This window comes from Asterias rubens, chromosome 3, assembly GCF_902459465.1.
Source record: "Asterias rubens chromosome 3, eAstRub1.3, whole genome shotgun sequence".
In the NCBI taxonomy this organism is placed as follows: Eukaryota; Metazoa; Echinodermata; class Asteroidea; order Forcipulatida; family Asteriidae; genus Asterias; species Asterias rubens.
Window position 1 is genome coordinate 19,639,634 of NC_047064.1, and position 21,434 is coordinate 19,661,067.

Sequence of the window (21,434 nt, forward strand, 5' to 3'; positions counted from 1 at the left end):
GCGCCCTTCCACTTTCCCTGTCCTCAAAAACATGGTGCTGAGGTGGACGTGCTGCCGCGCTGTGTTGAGGTGAGTTTTTAGAGACGAAATTTCCTTATTTTTAAGAAACTATTTACTCAATTAAACTCAAGTTTTTATTTCATAGTTGTTTGGATATGGTTTATGTCAAAACAATGGTCGCGTCAGTATCGTTACTGGACGAGTTTACCTTGTTTTTGTTTTCTGTCGACGGAAATGAATGACGAACAACCGGTGTGACTCACCACCAGGCAGAATGACTGGAATGGCTCAACCATGGTTGAACAAAACAAAGTGTTTTTGTAGGTCAGCTGGTGGTCGGGGTTGAGTTTTAATTTAGTTCATGTGGTCCAGACGTCTGCTGCCCACTTTCCTGTCAACGTTACACACATTTTGTATTGTTGTTTATGTTGATAGTTGTGCTATGGTTTGGAGTGAATTGATTGAAGTTCCTAGCTCTTAATTAAAACACTGTATTTTGTCAGCATATCTCATCTTTACCTTGCAGTTTCACATCATCTTTCTTTGTTTTAAACCTTTTGTACAAATATGAATATGAATGAGTTTATGCCAGTACAGAATCCGTGACTTGGAAATAGTGGTAGGTGATATAAAATTTGATATGACTAAATCTTTAGTGCAACATTTTGTCAAAAACATTATATGTGTCATTCATTGGCAATTTTTTAAAAATTGTAAATAAGTTTTCCTTTTTTGGGAAGTTCTTTTTAGATTTGTTCAACAAGCAGAAGCATATGTACATTTATAGAAATGTTTCCGTGGCTGTTGCTTTGTCAGTTGAAAAAAAAAAGTTTGGCAGAAGAAACAAGGACAAAGAGAGGGAGAGAGATAAAAATGAAAAAAAAAAACACAATTCAACAAAAACTGAAAGCGTTCTCCCATAACCGTTGTCTCCTGGCCAAATGACAGTTAAAACACCTGAGGATCAGTCAACATTTTCTCTGAGTGGTCCGGCTGGCTAGTACAGAATCATCCCTGGCTGATGCACTGCCAAAAAGATGAGCTATGTAACTGGTCCTGCTGTCTGCCAGTCACTGAAAAGAAACGGGCAAACCCAGATTGACTTTTCTTCTTTCTTGTTTTGCAGCTACTGGCACACCCACTGACTTTAAGATATCCCATGAGATGCAACGCTGCCAATTCAGACTTAATTCCACCAAGTTTAACTTCAGCTCAACACAGCACCGATCCTGAGGATTAGGGAAACAGATTAAGAGAGGGTTAACATCTAATATGTGAAGTAGAGGTCAATTATCAACGCCAGAAAACCTCTAAAGAGAACTACAGTACTTCACTCAAGGTAATCCATCACCTTTTTTACTTGGTTGTTATTCCAGAAGTTATCGATCTCACTAGCACAAGCTAGTTTATTTGGTCAATATTCGCAACTTCATGCCGTTGGGCATAAATTTTGGCTGATACGCAGGCAAAAAACAAAATCTTTTAAATGATTGGTTATACTTAATATTACATGCGAATCTTCTACTAAGCAAAAAAAGGGCGGGATACCAGTCACAGATTGTATATGTGACTTAGTTTGTTTGCCGGTAACCATATTCTGGTAAGCCTATGTTTTTTGTGCTTAGCTACTGTTCGGCTCTAAGAGCAGCCTTAGGAAATTGGGCTTAGAGGTAGGACTTGAACCCCGGATCTTGAAGAAGACATTTTTGTGTTTTTACCTGATCTTGCATTTTCATGTATTTCTTTTTAATCTCTCTGACCCGGCAGTTAGTGAGCTACCCAGGATCGTAATCAAAGTCGGCAGCTGTCTAAGGGGAGGAGTCGACAGGAACCAGAAGAAAGAGAAAGAAGCCTTGACCATCATCTGTCTTTCTTTCTTACAAGGAAACTCTTTCCAAGATCTCACGAGCCATCATGGCGTCTAGCCCAGCATGGAAGGTCAGTTCGAAGATTGTTTTGAATGTATTATTATTTTATATTCTATTTTCTTTGAATGAATCCAAGGATTCCTCATAAGTGAACTCAATCACTGTAACTCACAAGCCTGAGGAAACCTGTAAACAAGGGTGCTTGCTATGTGAACCAGAAACACTGGGGTTAACCCATACCCTTACACTGTAGCTTGCAAGCCTGAGGAAACCTGTAAACAAGGGTGCTTGCTATGTGAACCAGAAACACTGGGGTTAACCCATACCCTTACACTGTAGCTTGCAAGCCTGAGGAAACCTGTAAACAAGGGTGCTTGCTATGTGAACCAGAAACACCAGGGTTAACCCCTACCCTTACACTGTAGCTTGCAAGCCTGAGGAAACCTGTAAAACAAGGGTGCTTGCTATGTGAACCAGAAACACTGGGGTTAACCCCTACCCTTACACTGTAGCTCGCAAGCCTGATGAAACAAGGGTGCTTGCTATGTGAACCAGAAACATTGGGGTTAACCTCTACCCTTACACTGAAGCTTGCAAGCCTGATGAAACCTGTAAAACAAGGGTGCTTGCTATGTGAACCAGAAACACTGGGGTTAACCCCTACCCTTACACTGTAGCTTGCAAGCCTGAGGAAACCTGTAAAACAAGGGTGCTTGCTATGTGAACCAGAAACACTGGGGTTAACCCCTACCCTTACACTGTAGCTTGCAAGCCTGATGAAACAAGGGTGCTTGCTATGTGAACCAGAAACACTGGGGTTAACCCCTACCCTTACACTGAAGCTTGCAAGCCTGAGGAAACCTGTATAACAAGGGTGCTTGCTATGTGAACCAAAAACACTGGGGTTAACCCCTACCCTTACACTGTAGCTCGCAAGCCTGATGAAACAAGGGTGCTTGCTATGTGAACCAGAAACATTGGGGTTAACCCCTACCCTTGCACTGTAGCTTGCAAGCCTGATGAAACCTGTAAACAAGGGTGCTTGCTATGTGAACCAAAAACACTGGGGTTAACCCCTACCCTTACACTGTAACTCACAAGCCTGAGGAAACCTGTGAAACAAGGGTGCTCTGTTGTAAACCCGAAACAAAGATCATTTTCTCTTCTTGTTTGGAGAGGGGAGGGTTTCTTTCTCTGTTTTAAAAATTTGAAATATTTTAAACTCACTTGTCCTTCCATACGTTGGTGACTGTCACCACAAAGTTGGTCGAGGAATGCGCAAGAATGATGACTAGCACTGGGTTATGAGTCTGATGATTCTAACGCCTTTTGAAATCACTAATTTCTGACTTGCTGCATCCTGACTACGAATGGATCAATCCAACAACTTTAGTTGTTTCGTAGCCTTCACATACCTCTACTCTTCCATGATAAGTGACCAGTGGTGGATTTCACAAAGAGTTAAGACTAGTCTTATCTTGAGTTAGGACGAGTTACTCATCCTGACTTAGGACTAGCCATACGTTTTTCATATCTCCTAGGATTAGTCCTAAGTTAGGACTAGTCCTAACTCTTTGTGAAATCGACCCCAGGGTTCTTTTACATAAACTACCAATCCTAGGACATGGTACTTGCGGCTTAATGTCCAATCAAAAGGACAAAGCAATTCCGGTAAAGTGTCAAGGTCGAGGATACAAATGTCTTGACTTAGACTCGAACCCACACATGTGATTTACATTTATACATGACTTTCATTGGTTTCAAGAATGTTTTTGTCGTTGTCTGCAGAGAATGAATTCCCAAGACTCGCCTACCATCATCAAGCCTTTCCACCCTGCTCCCCAACTGCAGAGATCTGCCAGTTATCCACCTCAAAACGGGTAAGTCCTTGGTCTGTATAAGGGTCTGAATCAATGGACCTTATTGCTGTTTCCACAAGAGTGTTGCAGAAAATGCGATGAAGGGAAGAGGGACAATTTCCCCAGGGTTCTTCCCATGCACAAGCAGGTCATTTAAAAAAAAAAAAACAATCTAAAAATTAATCCAAAGAAACAATTTAAATCTCAAGATTACTTGAAAGTTTTTTTTTATAACCAAGATAAACACCAAGTAGAAGTCATTCCGAAGTCCTTGTTTCAATTCAGCGTGCTCAGCCAAATATATATTTAAAAAAAATGTTTATAATGCCCCAAAGTTGTGAGTAATGGTGGGTAGAACCAAACAACTTGTTTTGTACTCTATTTTAAAAATAGACTGATATTTATGAAATGGTGTTTTTTTCTTTTCTACAGAGCATCATGTCGAGAAACAGGAATGATCGAGAAAATGTTGGTGAGTTCAGGAAGAGTGTTTTTTTTTCTCTATTTGTCTTTTGTTTCTCGTCTGTCTGTTTTCTTGTGTTTTATCTTAAAAACTTATTCCATTTTGTAGATTTCTGTAATTGTGTAATGCTTCTAAATTAAGCTATTCACATTGCATCTTTTGACTTTTCTTCGAGGAAGGGTATACTTCAGGTACCTTCTCCAAAATTTATTGACCGTAAAAAAGTTATTAGGTAAGAAGCACTGCAAAGTTCATAGGCATAAATTGGTAAATGTCATCTACAAATTTGGTTTTGTACTAAACAAAGATGGCTATCTATCTATTATGGTTTGGTACATTCCTCTTGTTGTAGAGTATAGTCGTACTGTAAGGTGCAAAGTGGGTGATCAGGAACACGACATCCTCAATTTACAAGTGGGAAAAGTGCAAGTGAAAAGTAACTTGGCACAGGCAAGTTGAAAGTACAGACTTCACTCAGCTCTGGCTTTTCTGAGGACACTAGTTTCCTCATATCTTCCACAATAAATCGCCATATCTTATCCAGCTCATTAGTCTTAGGGTCATCTCACACACAACAACTTACTGGAAACCAGTTCTCAAAGAAGAGAATCCATCCACTTTTTGAATATTCTCAGAATATGCTTGGAATAGTATTCACTTTTTGAATATTCTCAGATTGTTCTTGGGAATAGTATTCACTTTTTGAATATTCTCAGATTGTTCTTGGGAATAGTAAGCAATGTTTGACACATTACACATGTGCCACTGAATGCACTGCAATTGGTTGCCGCCAAGTTACCTGCAAAAGTAGCCTCGTGTGACCAGGCCCTAATGAAACTTAACTTCATTGGTCTACAATGTAATGAGACTTAATTTCATTGGTCGGCAATCTAATGAGACTTAATTTGATTGGTCGACAATCTAATGAGACTTTTGATTGGTTGACAATCTAATGAGACTTGATTTGATTGGTGGACAATCTAATGAGACTTAGTTTGATTGGTCAACAATCTAATGAGACTTAATTTGATTGGTCGACAGGGTTCTTACGGTTTCATCACCTGCTGCGATCGTGATGGACGTCTATTCTTCCACGGGAGCCACTACGATGGCAACATGGAGAATCTTAAGATTGGTGGTGAGTAACTCATTTCCAAACTCTTGACCTTATGTCCACAACTCATTTCCCAAACTCATTTGCCAAACTTATTTTCTAAACTCGATTTCCAAATGCAAAATAGTGGTTTCTGTAAACATTTGTGATAGTTTCAGAGAGACAGAATTACACAGATAATTTCTTTTGCATACGTATAAGGCAGATTATTTATCGGAGGATCCTCCCTTTCAAAAAATTTGGTAAAAGGTGCCCTTAGCCTAACCCTGCCAAATGCAACAATGTGCTCTGGTTGATAGAGCTTGTTGGATTCTCTTGCAATAACTGGTCCCAAAAACTTATCTTTTCCTCAAAACTTTCAAATTGCAGATGCAGTGGAATTTGAAACCATTCCGGATTGCCGTTCGGGTAAACCCATCGCTAGTAAGATCATCAAACTCAGCCAAGGAACCATCTCAAGTGAAATCATCTCAGAGGAGCCTCTCTCAGGTCTCGTTGTTCTTGAAGCAAAAGCAAGCAGACAGAAAACAGTGAGTAGTTCAAGTCCCTATTATCCCCTATACTTCTCGCTCGATTGTTTTTGAAGCTTAACTAAACAGACAGATGACCGAGTAGTTCAAATTCGCTAAAATCTCGCCTCATTGTTTGTTTGAATATGTATTCTAATTGTGAAAGCAGCGGTTTGCTTGGTAGGGTTCGAACCCACAACCTTGTGATTGCAAGTCCTGCAGTCTAACTGGACCACAGTAACCACAGTTCTTGAAGCAAACCCAAGCAGAGGGAAGACTGTTGTTCAAACTCTCAAATTCTTGCTTAATTGTTCTTGAAACAAAAACCAAGCAGACTGTAGACTTCAGAGGAAGTCGTTTCCCATAATGTTTTATACTATCAACAGCTCTTCAATGCTGGTTACCAAGTCAGTTTTTAAGTTAATATTTGTTTTGAGTAATTACCAAACATGTACCTTCCCTTTAAAGGGTCTATATACTTTTTCCTAACACAAAACACAATGTCCACAGATTTACATTAAACTTACACAGTTTGAAGATTATGATAGAAAGCTTCCCTTGAAGTTTTACTTACTGAGGTGCTGTAGTTTTCGAGACATAAGTAAAACAAATAATATCATAACTGGTTAATGGGATTTTACATGCTAAAATAATTTTTGTCTTTCCTGAGACGAAAATTATTTTGTGACTTTCTCAAAAACTCATTGTTTTGTGACTTTTTAAAAACTCATTTCTCAAAAACTAAAGAACCTCAGTTAGTAACATTTGAAGGGAAGCTTTCCACTTTCATTACCTTGAAACCCTGTAAGTTTAATGTAAATCTGTGGACATTTAAAAAAAGTACCCAAATCCTTTAAGAGATGTCTTACTCTTGTTCTGTTTTTTCCTCCTCTTTCTCCACAGCCAATGGGTTGTCCAATGACTGCTGAATATGGCCAGGTGGCGTATGAAATGAACGGCGTAAGTTAATACTTATCATAAAACAAACCAAGAATTTCTGAAGGTCAAATTTTATAGGGCTGCTTAGAGCTGAGGCACTATTGGTAATTGTCAAAGACGAGTCTTCTCACTTGATGTATCTCAACATATGCATAAAATAACAAACCTGTGAAAATATAATTCCAATAGTGTCCACTGCCTTTAACCAGCAGCATTTGGTCAATAGAACCCCTGTTAAAGCCATTGGACCCTTTCGGTACAGAAACAAAATTAAAGTTCACAGATTTACAAATAACTTACAGGGTTTACAGAAGATAATGGTGAAAGACTTCTCTTGAAATATTAGTCCATAGAAGTTGTGATACACGAAGTGTGGGCCTTGGAAAATACTGTTTACCGAAAGGGTCCAATGGCTTTATGGGAGAACACTGATTTCCAAAAACAGCCTGATTTCGGTGTGGGGCTTCACAATTGTATGAGTTATCAATAAACTGATATGCCATTTTGTGTTATGCTGTTCTAGGAAAGCTTCTTTCTTGCCTATGGAATGGAAGACATGTATGACAAAGGACGCCTTCTCAAAAAAGGTGACAAAGTAGCATTCTTTATCGCTACCGACAAAAGGTATGTTACTCTCTAAAATTGATTTCAAAGTTTTTCCTAAATTGTGTATAGCTGTTCATGGTATCTGACATGTTTGTGACTATGCCAAAGCTGCCCCCCCCCAAGACTATTTGACAAAAATCAATCTTGTTAACCATCTTTTCCCTCATAGGTACCCATTTGTACCTCTGGGTGAAGAGAAGCAATAATAGTTAAGTGTCTAAAATTCTAAACTAACTGGCAAGGTGACCATAGAAGAAGACATTAAAAAGCTTAAAAGTGGTTTTAAGAAGATAGGTTTTTATATTACATTTAAAAGAGAGGAGTTTCTGTTCTGTAGTAATGACTCTCACCCCTGTAATATTGTCATCATTTCTTACTCCAGAAACGGTAATGTCCAAGCTCGTAGGATCCGCATGGTGGAACCAGTCCAAGTACCAATGTTTCAGGGAGTCGTCTGCTCCATGAAGGAATCCTTTGGCTTCATCGAGAGAGCAGATGTTGTGAAAGAGGTAAGTCATAAAATAGAACTCTTTTTTGCAAAAAGGACATCAGCGTGACTATCTCGCGGAGATGTCATTCCCTCTTTGGCCATGTCAGACGGCTCCCAGAGGATACACCTGCCCATGTGGCCCTCAAGCTGATATTGTTTCGACCAAAACAAAAATAAAACATTCTTATTTTTGTGATCATAATTTAAACTGTTTTTGTACTGTTCTGTCATAGATTTTCTTCCACTACAGTAGCTTCACTGGTGACATCAATGATTTACTACTTGGAGATGACGTGGAGTTTGAAGTCGGCCACAGAAATGTAAGATCAATGTCCACATTGGCGGCTACGGCTGTCACTATTGCCCTAAATAATATATATAATATCGAAGTCTAATATAGCGCACGTATCTACCAAACAAGGTACTCAAGGCACTGAGTATATACAAACTTTCAGAAAGATAGGTTATTACAGTGATGAATTTTGAGACCCATTTAGTTAGCACCTTATAAGGGTTTACAAGGTGCTACGGCGCATTACGCAGCCACAGCCAGGAACACTGGGCGAACCCCTTCTCTTTTCGATAAGTGCACTGGGTTCTTTTACATGTGTTACACAACACACGGGACCAATGGCTTTACGTCTTATTCAAGTGTCACGGCTGGGGACTCGAACCCACACTCTGCGGATAAGAAACACCAGAGTTTGGATTCGGTGATCTTAACCGCTCGGCCACGACACTTCCTTTTCACATGGTATGTCTTATCTTTGTGGAGTACAGCCCTGGGGAGGTCCTGGGATTTATCTTTTACTCCACGGTTACCCCAGTGCACTTTCACACTGTGTCCCTATTCCACAGGGTTTCGGTTGCAGGTTTCAAGAATACCCCAGGGTTTTACCGCTTACCGCTACTCCAGAGCACGGGTCACTATTCCCCTGGGTATGCCCATTTGCAGGGTAGATCAGGGCCACATTTCATAGAGCTGCTTAGCACAAAACTTTGCTTAGCATGAAATTTCTTCCTTGATAAAAAAAAGGATTACCAACCAAATTTTCCATTTGTTGCATATTGCTTGTTACAGGTATTCAGCTGTTGTTTGCTTATCCTGAAAATCACTTGGAAATTTGGTTGGTCATTCTGTTTTTTATCAAGGCAAAAAATGTCATGCTAAGCAAATATTTGTGCTTAGCAGCTCTATGAAATTGGGCCCTGGTGTAACAATCCTGTAATCTTTCTCAGCTCCCTGGGGAGTATACAGCCCTGAGCAGCTGTGGCGCTCCGAAGGCTTTTTCAAATACAATATAAACCCTTACATGTAACCCCTGGGTTAAGAGAAGCAATTGTAGTAAAGTATCTTGCTCAAGGACACAAGTGTCATGACTGGGATTCGAACCAACACTCTGATGACTGAACCACCAGAACTTGAATTTTATGCTTTAAAGACAGTGTACACTTTTGATAGTTGTAAAAGATTAGTCTTCACATTTGGTGGATCTCAACCTATGCATAAAATAACAAACCTGTGAAAATTTGAGCTCGATCGGTCGTCGAAGTTACAAGATAATAATGAAAGGAAAAAAACCCTTGTCACACGAAGTTGTGTGTTTTCTGATGCTTGATTTCGAGACCTCAAATTCTAAACTTGAGGTCTCAAAATCAAATTCGTGGAAAGTTACTTCTTTTTCGCAAACTACGTCACTTCAGAGGGAGCTGTTTCTCACAATGTTTTATACTATCAACCTCTCCCCATTACTTGTAATCAAGAAAGGTTTTATGATGATAATTATTTTGAGTAATTACCAATAGTGTCCACTGCCTTTAAACCACTGGGCAATGACACCATATACATTAGAATATTAAGAATATTAAAATTCATGTGACATCTCTATTTTGTTTTGTTTTCGGACCCAGGATAAGGAGGTTGCAGTCACTATTAAGAAGCTTCCCACTGGTACCGTCATCTTTGAAGACATCGGGGAGAATGACCAGGGAGGATGCATCACTAAAGTCATCCCTCGCTTCACGACCAAGAAGACCAACGACCCATTCCCTGGCAAACTCATCTATGTCTTGGAAGATGGAGGGTAGGAATAACAGAAGTTCAAGTCAAAATTTTGATGTAAAACCTTGAAATCATATTTAAGTTGACCTGTTTAATAAAAATGTCTTCAGCTTCAATGCATCAAGTAATAAACCACAAGGGAAGCTGCCTGGGTAAATTTATGAGAATGGACTTTAACGTCCATTCTCTGAATTAATGAACCAGTGCTGTACCAACTGAGCCATCTTGTTGTAATGCTGGTGGTCACCCTATTCATTGGAAAATCTTAAGTCTTTCTGAAATGTTTGAAGGGGCACCTAGGCCAAGACCAGGGCAACAGAAGTCATGCGTCTTTCCAGGGGTCGATTTCACAAAGAGAGTCCTAACTCAGGACTAGTCCTACGACTCTTTAGGAGTTATTACAAACTTAAGGCTAGTCCTAAGTTAGGACGAGTAACTCTTCCTAACTCGAGATAAGACTTGTCTTCAATCTTTGTGAAATCCACCCTTGGCCAGTGCCTCGATGTTGGAGAAGATAACGACAAACCTTGTCTTAAAAAAAAAAAATTGTGCACTTTACCAGGAAACGTGAACTGTCGTATGGAGACAAAGACCTGCTCCATTCATACACGCTATGCGTGGGTGACATCGTCAACTTTCAAATCGCCACTGACAAACGAGACCATCTACAACGAGCTACAAACCTGGAGCTGTCTGAAGCCACCTTCAAGGAGGGAAAAGAAGTTAGGGAAACGGTGAGTTTACTTGAAGACTTTTTTGAAGAATAAATGATATTTGTGTTTTCTATTTGTGATCATCGGTGCTGCTATCAAAACATCATGGTCACGATTTGTTTTGGTAACTGATTTTCTGAAAAAGTTTCCCGAATCTGTCCTTGATTTAAGGTAATGTTATAGATTGGTTTTTGTCAATGTAATGCTGATTTATAGGGAATATTATAGAGAATAATACTCAGAAAGTCAACCATGTGCTGTTTCTTGTGCTTTTTATGTGTGTGCATGAATTTGCTTTCTTTTGTATTTAATTTCAATTTTTCTTGTAAAGCGCATTGGTCTGTTTTGGAAATGCGCTATATAAATCTTTTTAATAATAATAATAAACCTTGACCTTTTACCCTTTGACCTGTACAGGGCATTATAGCAGCAGTCAAAGAGGGCTTTGGTTTCATCAAGTGTGTAGACCGAGACGCAAGGATGTTCTTTCACTTCAATGAAATGCTTCACTCTGTAAGTAGGAATAGAAACAAAAACACCCCTCCCCCCTCCGCTCAGTGAAAACACATAAGGTTTTTACTTGAATTTTTTGGGGAACAGGCTTAAAGTAAAACCCCAAAAACTATATAAAAAAAGTTGCATCTCCTTGAGGTGATCCCCCCTGGCTCTCAGGTTGTATCGTAAACTTACGTGTTATCCCTGGCTACATGGTAGTTAACGGTTATATGGCTTCTGACTGGCACCCAAGAAACAAAGATATAGACTAATAGTTAGACCGCCAACGTAGGGCTGGAAAGCTCAGTTGGTAGAGCACTAGTACATTAATACAGTGAAAAAGTAATAATGTGATCATACACAGAGCGGTCGATTTTCTTTTTCCCTCTAGCTACCGGGCAATCTCGGTGGTATAGTTGGTAAATGAGAATTTTTTTTTTTTTTTTTCACAGAACTCTGGGAAAGTACTGAGTAAACAGTGCTTAATGGAACACATTGCCTTGGATCGGACGAAAAAAAAAGCATTTATAACTGTTTGTTATAATTTAACAATCGAAATTGCGTGGTTTTCTTTTTACTTTGCACGGTAAGGGAAAACCGTGCAATTTTGAGGCATGTTTGTGTGGCTCATTGTATTCTACTTTTACAACATCTTTCTACCCATGTGCATTCTATAACAAACGGTTACAAACGCTTTTTAAAGACTAACTCGACCGATCCAAGGCAACGTGTTCCTTTAAGCACATCAGTGTTAGGGTAAAACCAAATAATATTCTTTATCGCCGATGCAAATTTCATCCCCGATGTATCTATTAACTAAAAAGTAGAAGGCTTGTTTTTTTTTACATTCTTGACAAGATTTTTTGATGTTTCTTTCCAGGAGGGTGACATCCATATATCTGATGAGGTTGAGTTCTCGGTTATGTCAGTAAGTAACAATTAAGCTCAAAGTCCACCTAAGTCCAACTGTTAAATAAAAGCAAAAAAGAAAACTGAGGGAACATTCGAGACAAAATATTTCGAAAGTGGCAGTTTGCACTCCTTCAAAAATTTATTTAAGATTAAACAAACATACTGGGTTAGCATCATTTGAGAAAATCATCTGCAAAAGTGTTTGCTAAATTGTCAACTTGGTGTTTAAAGACACTGGACACTATTGGTAATTGTCAAAGACCAGTCTTCTCACTTGGTGTATCTCAACATTTGCATAAAATAACAAACCTGTTAAAGTTTGAGCTCAATAGGTCGTCACAATTGCAAGATAATAATGAAAGAAAAAACACCCTTGTCACACAAAGTTGTGTGCTTTCAGATGCTTGATTTTGAGACCTCATAATCTAATTCGGAGGTCTTGAAATCAAATTCGTGGAAAATTACTTCTTTCTCAAAAACTACGTCACTTTAGAGGGAGCCCTTTCTCACAATGTTTTTACCATCAACCTCTCCCCATTACTCGTTACCAAGTAAGGTTTTATGCTAATAATTATTTTGAGTAATTACCAAGAGTGTTCACTGCCTTTAAGTCCCGGTCATGTTGTTCATCAATTTTTCATCAATTTTCATCATGATGAAGATGGTGAATATTTTCACACGACAGGGAGTCTGCAAATTACGTGACACAAACATATTATCCTGAAATACTGATCTGAAGAGGTTTGACATTTTTTTCTGATTGTTGTAATGTTTGAACAGGACCCCACTCAAGCCCAGCGTCAGATCGCTACCAGGATTAAACAGCTCCCTAAAGGCAGTGTCACCTTTCAGAACGTTCTGCCTCAACGCCTTAAAGGAGTGGTGGACAGACTCCCCGATAACTTAGTAAGTTTAAAGTGACTCTTTTTCTTTATTTACTTAATTCCATTAAAAACAAAAGGAGAGCCAGATCGGTACCAACTGGTTTTTATTTTGGGCCGAGCATGTTTAGTATTAAAGGAACATGTTGCCTTGGATCGGTCGAGTTGGTCTTTCTAAAGCGTTTGTAACCGTTTGTTATAAAATGTATATGGTTAGAAAGATGATTTAAAAGTAGAATACAATGATCCACACCAATTTGCCTTGAAATTGCATGGTTTTCCTTTTACTTTGCGAACACACACGGTGGCCATTTATGGGAGTTAAAAATTTGACCCCCCACAAATGGCCGACCGTGTTAGTCGACGAGGTAAAAGGAAGAGTCCTATATAGGCTAGTCCTTGCCCCTGCTTGCCCAACCTCCCCCGATATAAAAATGTCTGGTTTTGCCAATTCCGTATTCATCACATGGTTATAAAAAGATAAGAAGCAATTTCAAATTCCAAAAAGCAAAATGTTGAGAGATTTGAAGTATCTTATATTGTTTTGAACAGTGGGGTCGGAGTCCAGGGAAGAATCGTGACCACACCCCAGAGCTTGGTTTGATCCGCTACCAGGAGGACGATAAGGAGGTGTCCGTTAAGTTCCATGCCAAGGACACCGATGTGCGTGTCCCTCCGGATGTCAAAGATGAGGTATGGCCAGGGGCCAATTTCATAGAGCTGCTTAAGCAACAAATTTGCTTAAGCACGAAAATAGCTTGCTTATTTTACACATGTTACTGGCCAAAATTGTAGGCTACATGTATAACATTGCTTGTGACTGGTATTAAGCTGTTGTTAACTAAGCATAACAAGTGAGTGGAGTCTTGGTCGGTAATCTGATTTTCCTAAGCAAGGATTTATTTGCTTAAGCAAAATTTTCTGCTGAAGCAGCTCTATGAAATTGGGCCCAGATCAAATTATTCAAAGAAATTAGTATATTTACAGGGGGCGAATTCACAAGAACACAATGGTTTGTAGCTCCAAACTTTTACTGGACCAACTTTAGAATCAAAATGAGAAAACAAAATTCCTGAGATCATGCATTGCAATATCTTTCCTTGAACAATCAAGCACTACAAAATGTAAGAGTAGATTGATCTCATCTGCTTTCTGAGGTTTTAAGTATACTTTGTTACTCAAAGTAACTCAATAGAATTAAAAGTTATTTATCAGAGTCAAGAATCGAACATGATTTTTTTCTGTTCAAGATATTGATATTGAGTGAGGTATGTTTTGTTATTCAGTAGAAACATACAAGACTGCTGGACTTATCTGGGCATAAGTTAACTGGCCTGACACTATAAACCACTGGCCTAGGGCCTGCAGTCCAGTGTAAAAGTTAAGCCCTGATTTAGAGGAAATTATATTTTTAGTAATTGTTTCATTTTTTGGGAAATAAACGCAGAAACAAATGTGTTGACTTTAATCACAGTGCCTTTAAAATCTTGACATCTTTTCCTAAAGGTGGAGTTCAACATCGCAGAGTTGAAGCGTGACAAATCCCACTTGGCTGTGGCTATCGTTGTATTGAACCGAGGAGCTAAGACAGACAAGCAGGGCTACATTGCTGTACTGAAAGACAGCTTCGGTTTCATCGAGACCGCTGAACACGATCATGAAGTCTTTTTCCATTACAGGTAGGGAGCAATTATTTTTGAATGATCTTAGATGAGGGGGGTTGTGTTAGCCGCTTATGTTCCACCCTGGGTCTTGTCCGTACAGCTGCTAAATGATTGCTTCACTCTTTCAATGTCTAAAGGCCCGGTCCCACTGCAGCGATAACTAGAACGATAACGACGCAAAGAGAACGCATTCCATTGGTTGAATGAGTGTGTGCGTATTCTGCGTGGAGCAATTCAACCAATAGAATGCGTTCTCTCTGCGTCATGATCGTTTTCGTTTTCGTTATCGCTGCAGTGCAGTTATCGCTCTAGTAATATTTTTAATTTACTATTGTTTTCTCATGTAACCATGTACATAGTTTTTGGATGTAATTTTATTGTTAACCAAATGCCATTAGTCTATGAATTGAATTGAACAGTGTGACTCGGCCTTTAGTCATACATGTACATGTACATTCTTTTTATGTATCTCATAAAGTGTCATAAAGTGACATGTATGAGACATGTTATCATGGAAAGGCATTATCACTAAGAAATACTATTGACTTAATGATGTACCAAGGCAGCACAAATCAACACAAAAGATACATTTTGTTTGGTGAGAGAGACTTTTGTTTTAAAGGTTTACACAAAAAAAAGAGAGAAAAAAAAAGAGCTGGTCGTTTAAGGTTCAAAAGGCAAAAAAGGATAGAAGCGGGCTCTGAAAGAGTTAACAACTTTCTGTGAAGCAAAAGTACGAATAGTCTTGATCCATTGTTCCAGTGATCCGATAGTGGACTGTGTATGTGGACTTAGTCATTTGTAAAAGAAGTAGTAGAAGGCCTCCATCAATCTCGAAAGGCGATGGACTTGTACAAATGGGGGAAGCTGATTTGCTTGAGTGGCACTTTGCTTGAATGGACCAGTTGTAGCACCTCATTCGGAACTCATTTTGTGGCATCTTTTGCATTGACCTTTGTTGACCTTTTCTATTTTATTTTGTTGTTAATAGCGAGTTTTCTGGTGATGTCAATGACATCGATGTTGGAGATGAAGTGAGTTATTCTGTCATCAGGAAGGGACCCAAGATCAGCGCAGAGGAGGTCTCCAAGTTGCCCAAAGGAACTATCGTAGTGGAGGTACAGGTGTATTTCAATTTATCTGTTCAGTGAAATGGGCTTTAAAGGTGTAATCAATGATTGGTAGAGCTGACAAAGTAGTCGCAGACAGCCATGTCACGGTGAACAATGAGGACTTGCGTACAAACAGTGATCGGTCAATGCAGTCTCGAGAAAACACTGAAAAACACCATTATATGTTTTCACTGTTTTCATCAAGTTTTGGTCTTGTGAGATTAATTAAATGTTTAACTCATTTCTCAAAACTATAGCATTTCAGTTTTTTTTTAATTTTTAGGGAAGTTTTCCTACCAAGATTATCTTTTAGCAAATCTGTGAGCGATTATATTTTTAATCATCAATGTTTTTCACATGCTTTGGGTTTCACCTCATATAGTGATCAAATTGGAGTAGGGTATCTTTCCTTGCCTTCCACCTCTTCCACCCGGTTCGAATCTAACCGGAGGCACTTCGTTGATTGGGCTTTCAGTCCCTACTTGACTGTATGTGTTTTCCTTGGGATAATTCACTTGGGTTTCCCTCCCACTGAAACTTCCTTCCTTATCTTCTCTCCATGGGGTTCTTAAAGGCCCTGTACACATTTGGTAATTGTCAAAGACCAGTGTTTTCACTAAGGTGTATCCCATCATAAGCATAAAATAACAAGCCTGTGAAAATTTGGGCTCAACTGGTCATTGAAGTTGTGAGAAAATGATGAAAGAAAAAACACCCTTGTTGGACGAATTTGTGTGCTTTCAGATAGGAGTCTCTTAATATTTTAGTGAGAAATTATCTCTTTCTCAAAAACTACAATTCTTCAGTGGGAGTCGTTTCCCACAATGGTTTATACTATCAACAGCTCTCAAATGCTCGTTACCAAGTCAGTTTTTAAGTTAATATTTGTTTTGAGTAATTACCAAACGTGTACCTTTCCTTTAGCTAGTAAAGTGATTTTGTTTACTTTTCTAAGAATGCTCAGCTTTACAACCAGAATAATTAACCAAATAAATCAAACTTTGATTGACCTCTGATCAAGTGTCCTTTTTGGTTTTCTTCTTTTGAAAACAGCCGAAGAAACCTGGAATTCTTCAGGGTAAAGTGATCCGTCCATTAAGGAATATTGACCCTCAGCAGGCTGCGTACAATGGTCTCATTCAAGTTGTTAATGAAGGTAAGAACTGGGGGGGGGGGCATTAAGGCCTAGATTTTTTATCTTTGGCAGAGGCACGCTGAGTGGGGTGTCGTGGCCGAGCAGATAAGAGCACCGAACTCAAGCTCTGGTGTTTCTGTTCAGCAGGGTGTGGGTTCGAATCCCGGTCGTGACACTTGTGTCTCTGAGCAAGACACTTAACTGTAGTTGCTTCTCTCCACCCAGGGGTAAATGGGTACCTGTGAGGGCAGAGATGGTTATTGTGGTTGGTTTAGATTAGTGCGCTACATATTTGGCGGCACAGGCTGTTTACTCCCCAGGGAGCTGAGATGGTTTAAGGAATGAAATGGCCCAGTGATCAGGGTAATAATGTTGGAAGCGCTTTGAGACATGGTGTATAAAGCGCTATTTAAAAAACGTATATTATTATTTAAACAAGGTCTATGGACTGTTTTCTACTTGGTGTTTATCTTGGTTTTAAAAGCCCCTCGGTGCAATCTAGGACATTCTTTATGGTTTTCTCTTGATGTTTTTTCAAATTATTTTATAAGTAAAAAGCAAAATTTGTGTATCTGCAGAAATTTGCAGGTATCTGCCCAATATGCTGGTTTGTGCATGGTGAGAACCCTGCTATTTTGTTTTGCAGTGCACGGTTTTACAGCAGAACTTGTAGGGTAAAGCCCGGTTCATACTTCCTTCGATGCGAATGCGATACGATTGTGACGTCACAAATTCACAACGAAATTTGCACTGAGTTGAGTTGTGCTCAACTCTCTTGCCAATATCACAGCGAAAGAGGGGGTTATGACGTCAAATTCACATCAAGTTCACATCGCATTCGCATTCACAGGAAGTATGAACCAAGCTTAACCTAGGGCCATTTTCATAGCGCTGCTTACTGAAGCAGACAAATTTGCTTTTAGTGAAGCATGTTTCACAGGTTAGCAAGAAAGGCAGCCAGTTTGCGCCCTCACCATGGATTGGCGTTGTTATGTCATTCATTTTCATGCAGTAGGCACCGAAAGGTTAACATGCTTTTTTGTGTGCTTTCGGAGAGAAGCGCTATGAAATAGAAATCGTAAAGTAAGCACAGAAACGGCCGTTCAGCACAGAATCAGCTCTGTGAAATTAGGCTATGTTGTGTAACAGCTTGACTTTTCACTCAGTCTGCTGTGGTCTATTCTATTTGACAGATAACAGTGACGGTGCCGTTTACCCATACTGCATCATCAGCCTGACAGACAGTCATGACTTCCTGCAGAAGGGTGACCCTGTCCAGCTGCAGCTGTGCATCGCTAACATCTCCGGGAAGGAGTGGGCGTGTAACGTGGTCGCCATTCGAAAGATTCTACGCACTCATGTGGACTCCATCAAGAACAACGTAAGTGTCTGGGATGTGGCGTGTCCCTTTGGTTACCAACGGCCCATTTTCATAGAGCAACAAATTAGCTCAAGCAAAATCAAAATATGAAATTGGGCCAAGGGGCCATTATCATAGGACTGCTTAACGGTAAGTAATATTTCATGCTTACTATAGCAGAGAAATTAGTGTAAGCTTTAAAGGATTTGGGTACTTTTTGTAACACAAAACACAATGTCCACATATTTACATTAAACTTACACCGTTTGAAGATAATGATAGTAGAAAGCATACCTTAAAATATTGGTTGCTGAGGTGCTGTATGAGTAAAACAATGTCATGAAAATACATTTTTACATGCTAAAACAATTTTCGCCTCATGTTCACTGAGACAAAAAAAATTTTCATGACATTGTTTTACTCATTTCTCAAAACTACAGCACCTCAGCAAGTAATATTTTGCGGGAAGCTCATTATCTTCAAACTGTGTAAGTTTAGTGTAATTATGTGGACATTGTGTTTTTTGTCCTACTAAAAGTACATATACCCTTTAAGCAGATTTCACAGATTAGCAAGACCTTTGATTTGCATTTGTAATAGTCATTTGCTGTCTAGCCCTCTGTTGGCATTCTCTGTGATACACAGCTCAGGTAGAAATTTGGCACTTGTTCAGTAAGCACAGAATGGTGATGGCAAGTGCAGAATTCGGTGGTAAGCAGAGCCATGAAATTGGACACTAAGAATTAATTTGTGCCGTTTGTAAGATTAAATCTAAAGATTGTTTTGTCTGTTGCTTACCCAGTTTGGATTTCTAAATTACGACACTGGTGAAGGCAAGAAGTTATTCTTTCACATGAGCGAAGTCCAAGAAGGATGCGATCTTCATCCCGGAGATGAAGTGGAATTTGTGCTGATTCAAAACCAACAAAATGGCCGCCACAGTGCCATCAATGTCAGACGACTCAGGTGAGTAAAAACAGCGATTGCAAAGCATCCAATAACTTTTCTATTGGACTCCAATATTACACTCAAGAGTGGCACCGCATCACCTACATGGCAAAATAGTTTAATTGTTTTTAATTTGATTGTCCTTCAGTGAGATTCAACGTCCAGGCCATCTGAACCGTTTGAAGAGTGTCCCGAGCGAAGAGAGAGGTCCGAAGACGATGGTCATCAGAACGCCTAAAGGACCCGACGGTACAAAAGGCTTCAACCTGGGGAGGACTATCTTGAACGGAACCGAAGAACGGAGTGTGTAGAAAGGGAACATCTTAGGAAGGTCTCTGTCGTACCTGTAAAGGCTAAGGTTTCTCCTCGACAGGCTACCAGTTGCCAATATATGTTATCAATGATAATTGGATGGTAACCAGAAATGACTAACTTGCTGTGAAGCAGTTGTCGTTAGATTTGCCAAGTTCATTAACAGATTTCAAGGGGGCCCCAAGTCAAATTTTTTAGCTGAATCTGCTTAGTTCAAAGAACCGTGCTAAGCGTACCTTACATGCACATGTCAGCCCAAATCTAGTTCATGAAGTTTGTAGTTTTCAATTCGGGAAAAAAAGACAATTGCTGATCAATTCTTTGCTCGCCGAGCCTCTTTTGAAATCTGATAATCCTGAACTTGGAGACTTTTGAACTTTAGGTGGTAGCAGACTTACCAGGTAAGTTTATTGTTTACGTAGTTCTGAACATGGGCATGTTTCCATGAACAGTGGATTTACCAGGCAAGTGTGCTGCACCTAGACTCTCCAAAAGTCCCCCTATTGGCCAGAACTTGTTGAATCTGGAAAATCTCAAAGAAAAATAATATTTATTTTTTATTCTAGTTTTTTCCTCTTTATTGGAGGTAGGAGATTATAAGGAGGAATTGAGGGCAGTATTATCTTGTGTACGAATTTCAGCACTAAGATGTTTAAGAAAAGCATTTTTTTTCCCCTTTTTTTCATGTGATTTATTTATTTGATTGATTTTTTTGTTAGTTTTTTTTTTTTTAAGTCAATGAAAACAAATGTGCTGCCAGTAAGTGAAGAGTATTGGACTACTCAATGTGGAAGAAAAAAGAAAGAAAAAAATTATACTAAAAAAAAAAAAAAAAAAAAAAAAATCGAAGAAGAAAAGTAAGAAATCAAGAATATAAAGAAAAAACACCAACGACAAAACAAAATAGCGAAACAATAATGCTTTTAAAAACTTTGAGAGAAGTATTGAGATGTTTAAGATAGATTTAATGAAATTATGAATATGTGAAAACCAACAAAATTAAAAAGTCAAGCTTGGGCAAAACAATTAAGGTTTAAAACACTTGATCCCTTGTAGAAGAATTTAGAAAAAATCCAATAATTCTTTTGAGAAATGTCAAAGAAATATAGTATACACCAAACCTTAACTGAATTGATAATTGCTCACTTATTTTTTAAATAGGGAGAGCTCAAGATAGCTTAATAACTGAAATTGTGCCCTGACAACGGGTCTAATAGTGTGAACCCTTCGGTATTTAAATGAAGCATTTGATTGACTCCCTCTGCAGTACTTATGCATTTACAAAATTAAACTGATTTGAGTGAGCGAATTACATATACATGGGCTAGTCTTAAGTAATGTAAAACTGGACATTTACTTTGGAAATGTAAAAATATTGAGCTGTCCTACAATTGAGTCCTTAAAAGATGAGACAATAATGAATTATTTTTTTTGGCGACAGAACCCACCACCATTCGTGCATTTATGGCAGATGGATAAGTTTGTAAAACTGTAACTGGCCAGGAGTTTCCTGAATTTGTCAAGTAAAATTTAAAGGGACACCTTGTCTTCCGATTGGGCCCTTTATCTTCAAGTACGCGCTAATCCTCCAATCAGATTCGCAGAATGGAGTGGTGATAAAAACCTGTATTGCACGGCTAATATCACTACCATGCGTATTGTGTGTTCTATGTCACGCGCCAAGTTTGCTTGAAGATAAATACGTTATCACACGCACGCTCGTGGAAATACGGAAAATATAGCGCGTCTGCGTCCAATATCCAACTCGGCTTTCGGCCTCGTTGGATATGGGACGCAGAAGCGCTATATTTTTCCATATTCCACTCGCACTTGTTTGATAACTTATATTAGACTATACAAAGTGCTTGTTATGAAATGACTGTGGTTTGGGAAAGATGTTTTGAAAGTAGAAAACAATGGTTCACACAAATATCAGTCAAAATTGTGTGGTTTTTCTTTTACATCATGAACTAACACTGAAGAACCAAAATT

The 21,434-nt window shown here is 39.0% G+C and overlaps 1 protein-coding gene across 1 annotated transcript; it reads left to right on the forward strand.

Annotated features, from left to right (window-relative positions):
• The first annotated feature begins 6 nt into the window (after positions 1-6).
• On the forward strand, positions 7-20,286 carry LOC117288140 (cold shock domain-containing protein E1-like). The gene is made up of 23 exons (XM_033768848.1): positions 7-69; positions 1,127-1,339; positions 1,768-1,938; positions 3,657-3,748; positions 4,160-4,199; positions 5,232-5,328; positions 5,674-5,834; positions 6,717-6,773; positions 7,276-7,376; positions 7,741-7,867; positions 8,082-8,168; positions 9,760-9,932; positions 10,473-10,644; positions 11,041-11,136; positions 11,999-12,046; positions 12,811-12,936; positions 13,464-13,604; positions 14,418-14,590; positions 15,567-15,693; positions 16,741-16,843; positions 18,016-18,203; positions 18,985-19,148; positions 19,279-20,286. Exons 3-23 carry the CDS (start codon positions 1,915-1,917, stop codon positions 19,439-19,441), a joined length of 2,460 nt encoding a protein of 819 aa, XP_033624739.1. The 5' UTR covers positions 7-69; positions 1,127-1,339; positions 1,768-1,914; the 3' UTR covers positions 19,442-20,286.
• Positions 20,287-21,434: the final 1,148 nt, after the last annotated feature.

Excerpts from the sequence above, each read along its gene's own strand:
- LOC117288140 (XM_033768848.1), top strand. The coding sequence starts at position 1,915 with ATGGCGTCTAGCCCAGCATGGAAG. Across the intron at positions 6,774-7,275 it reads TGGCGTATGAAATGAACGGC|GAAAGCTTCTTTCTTGCCTA; the intron begins GTAAGTTAATAC and ends ATGCTGTTCTAG. Across the intron at positions 7,377-7,740 it reads TTTATCGCTACCGACAAAAG|AAACGGTAATGTCCAAGCTC; the intron begins GTATGTTACTCT and ends TTCTTACTCCAG.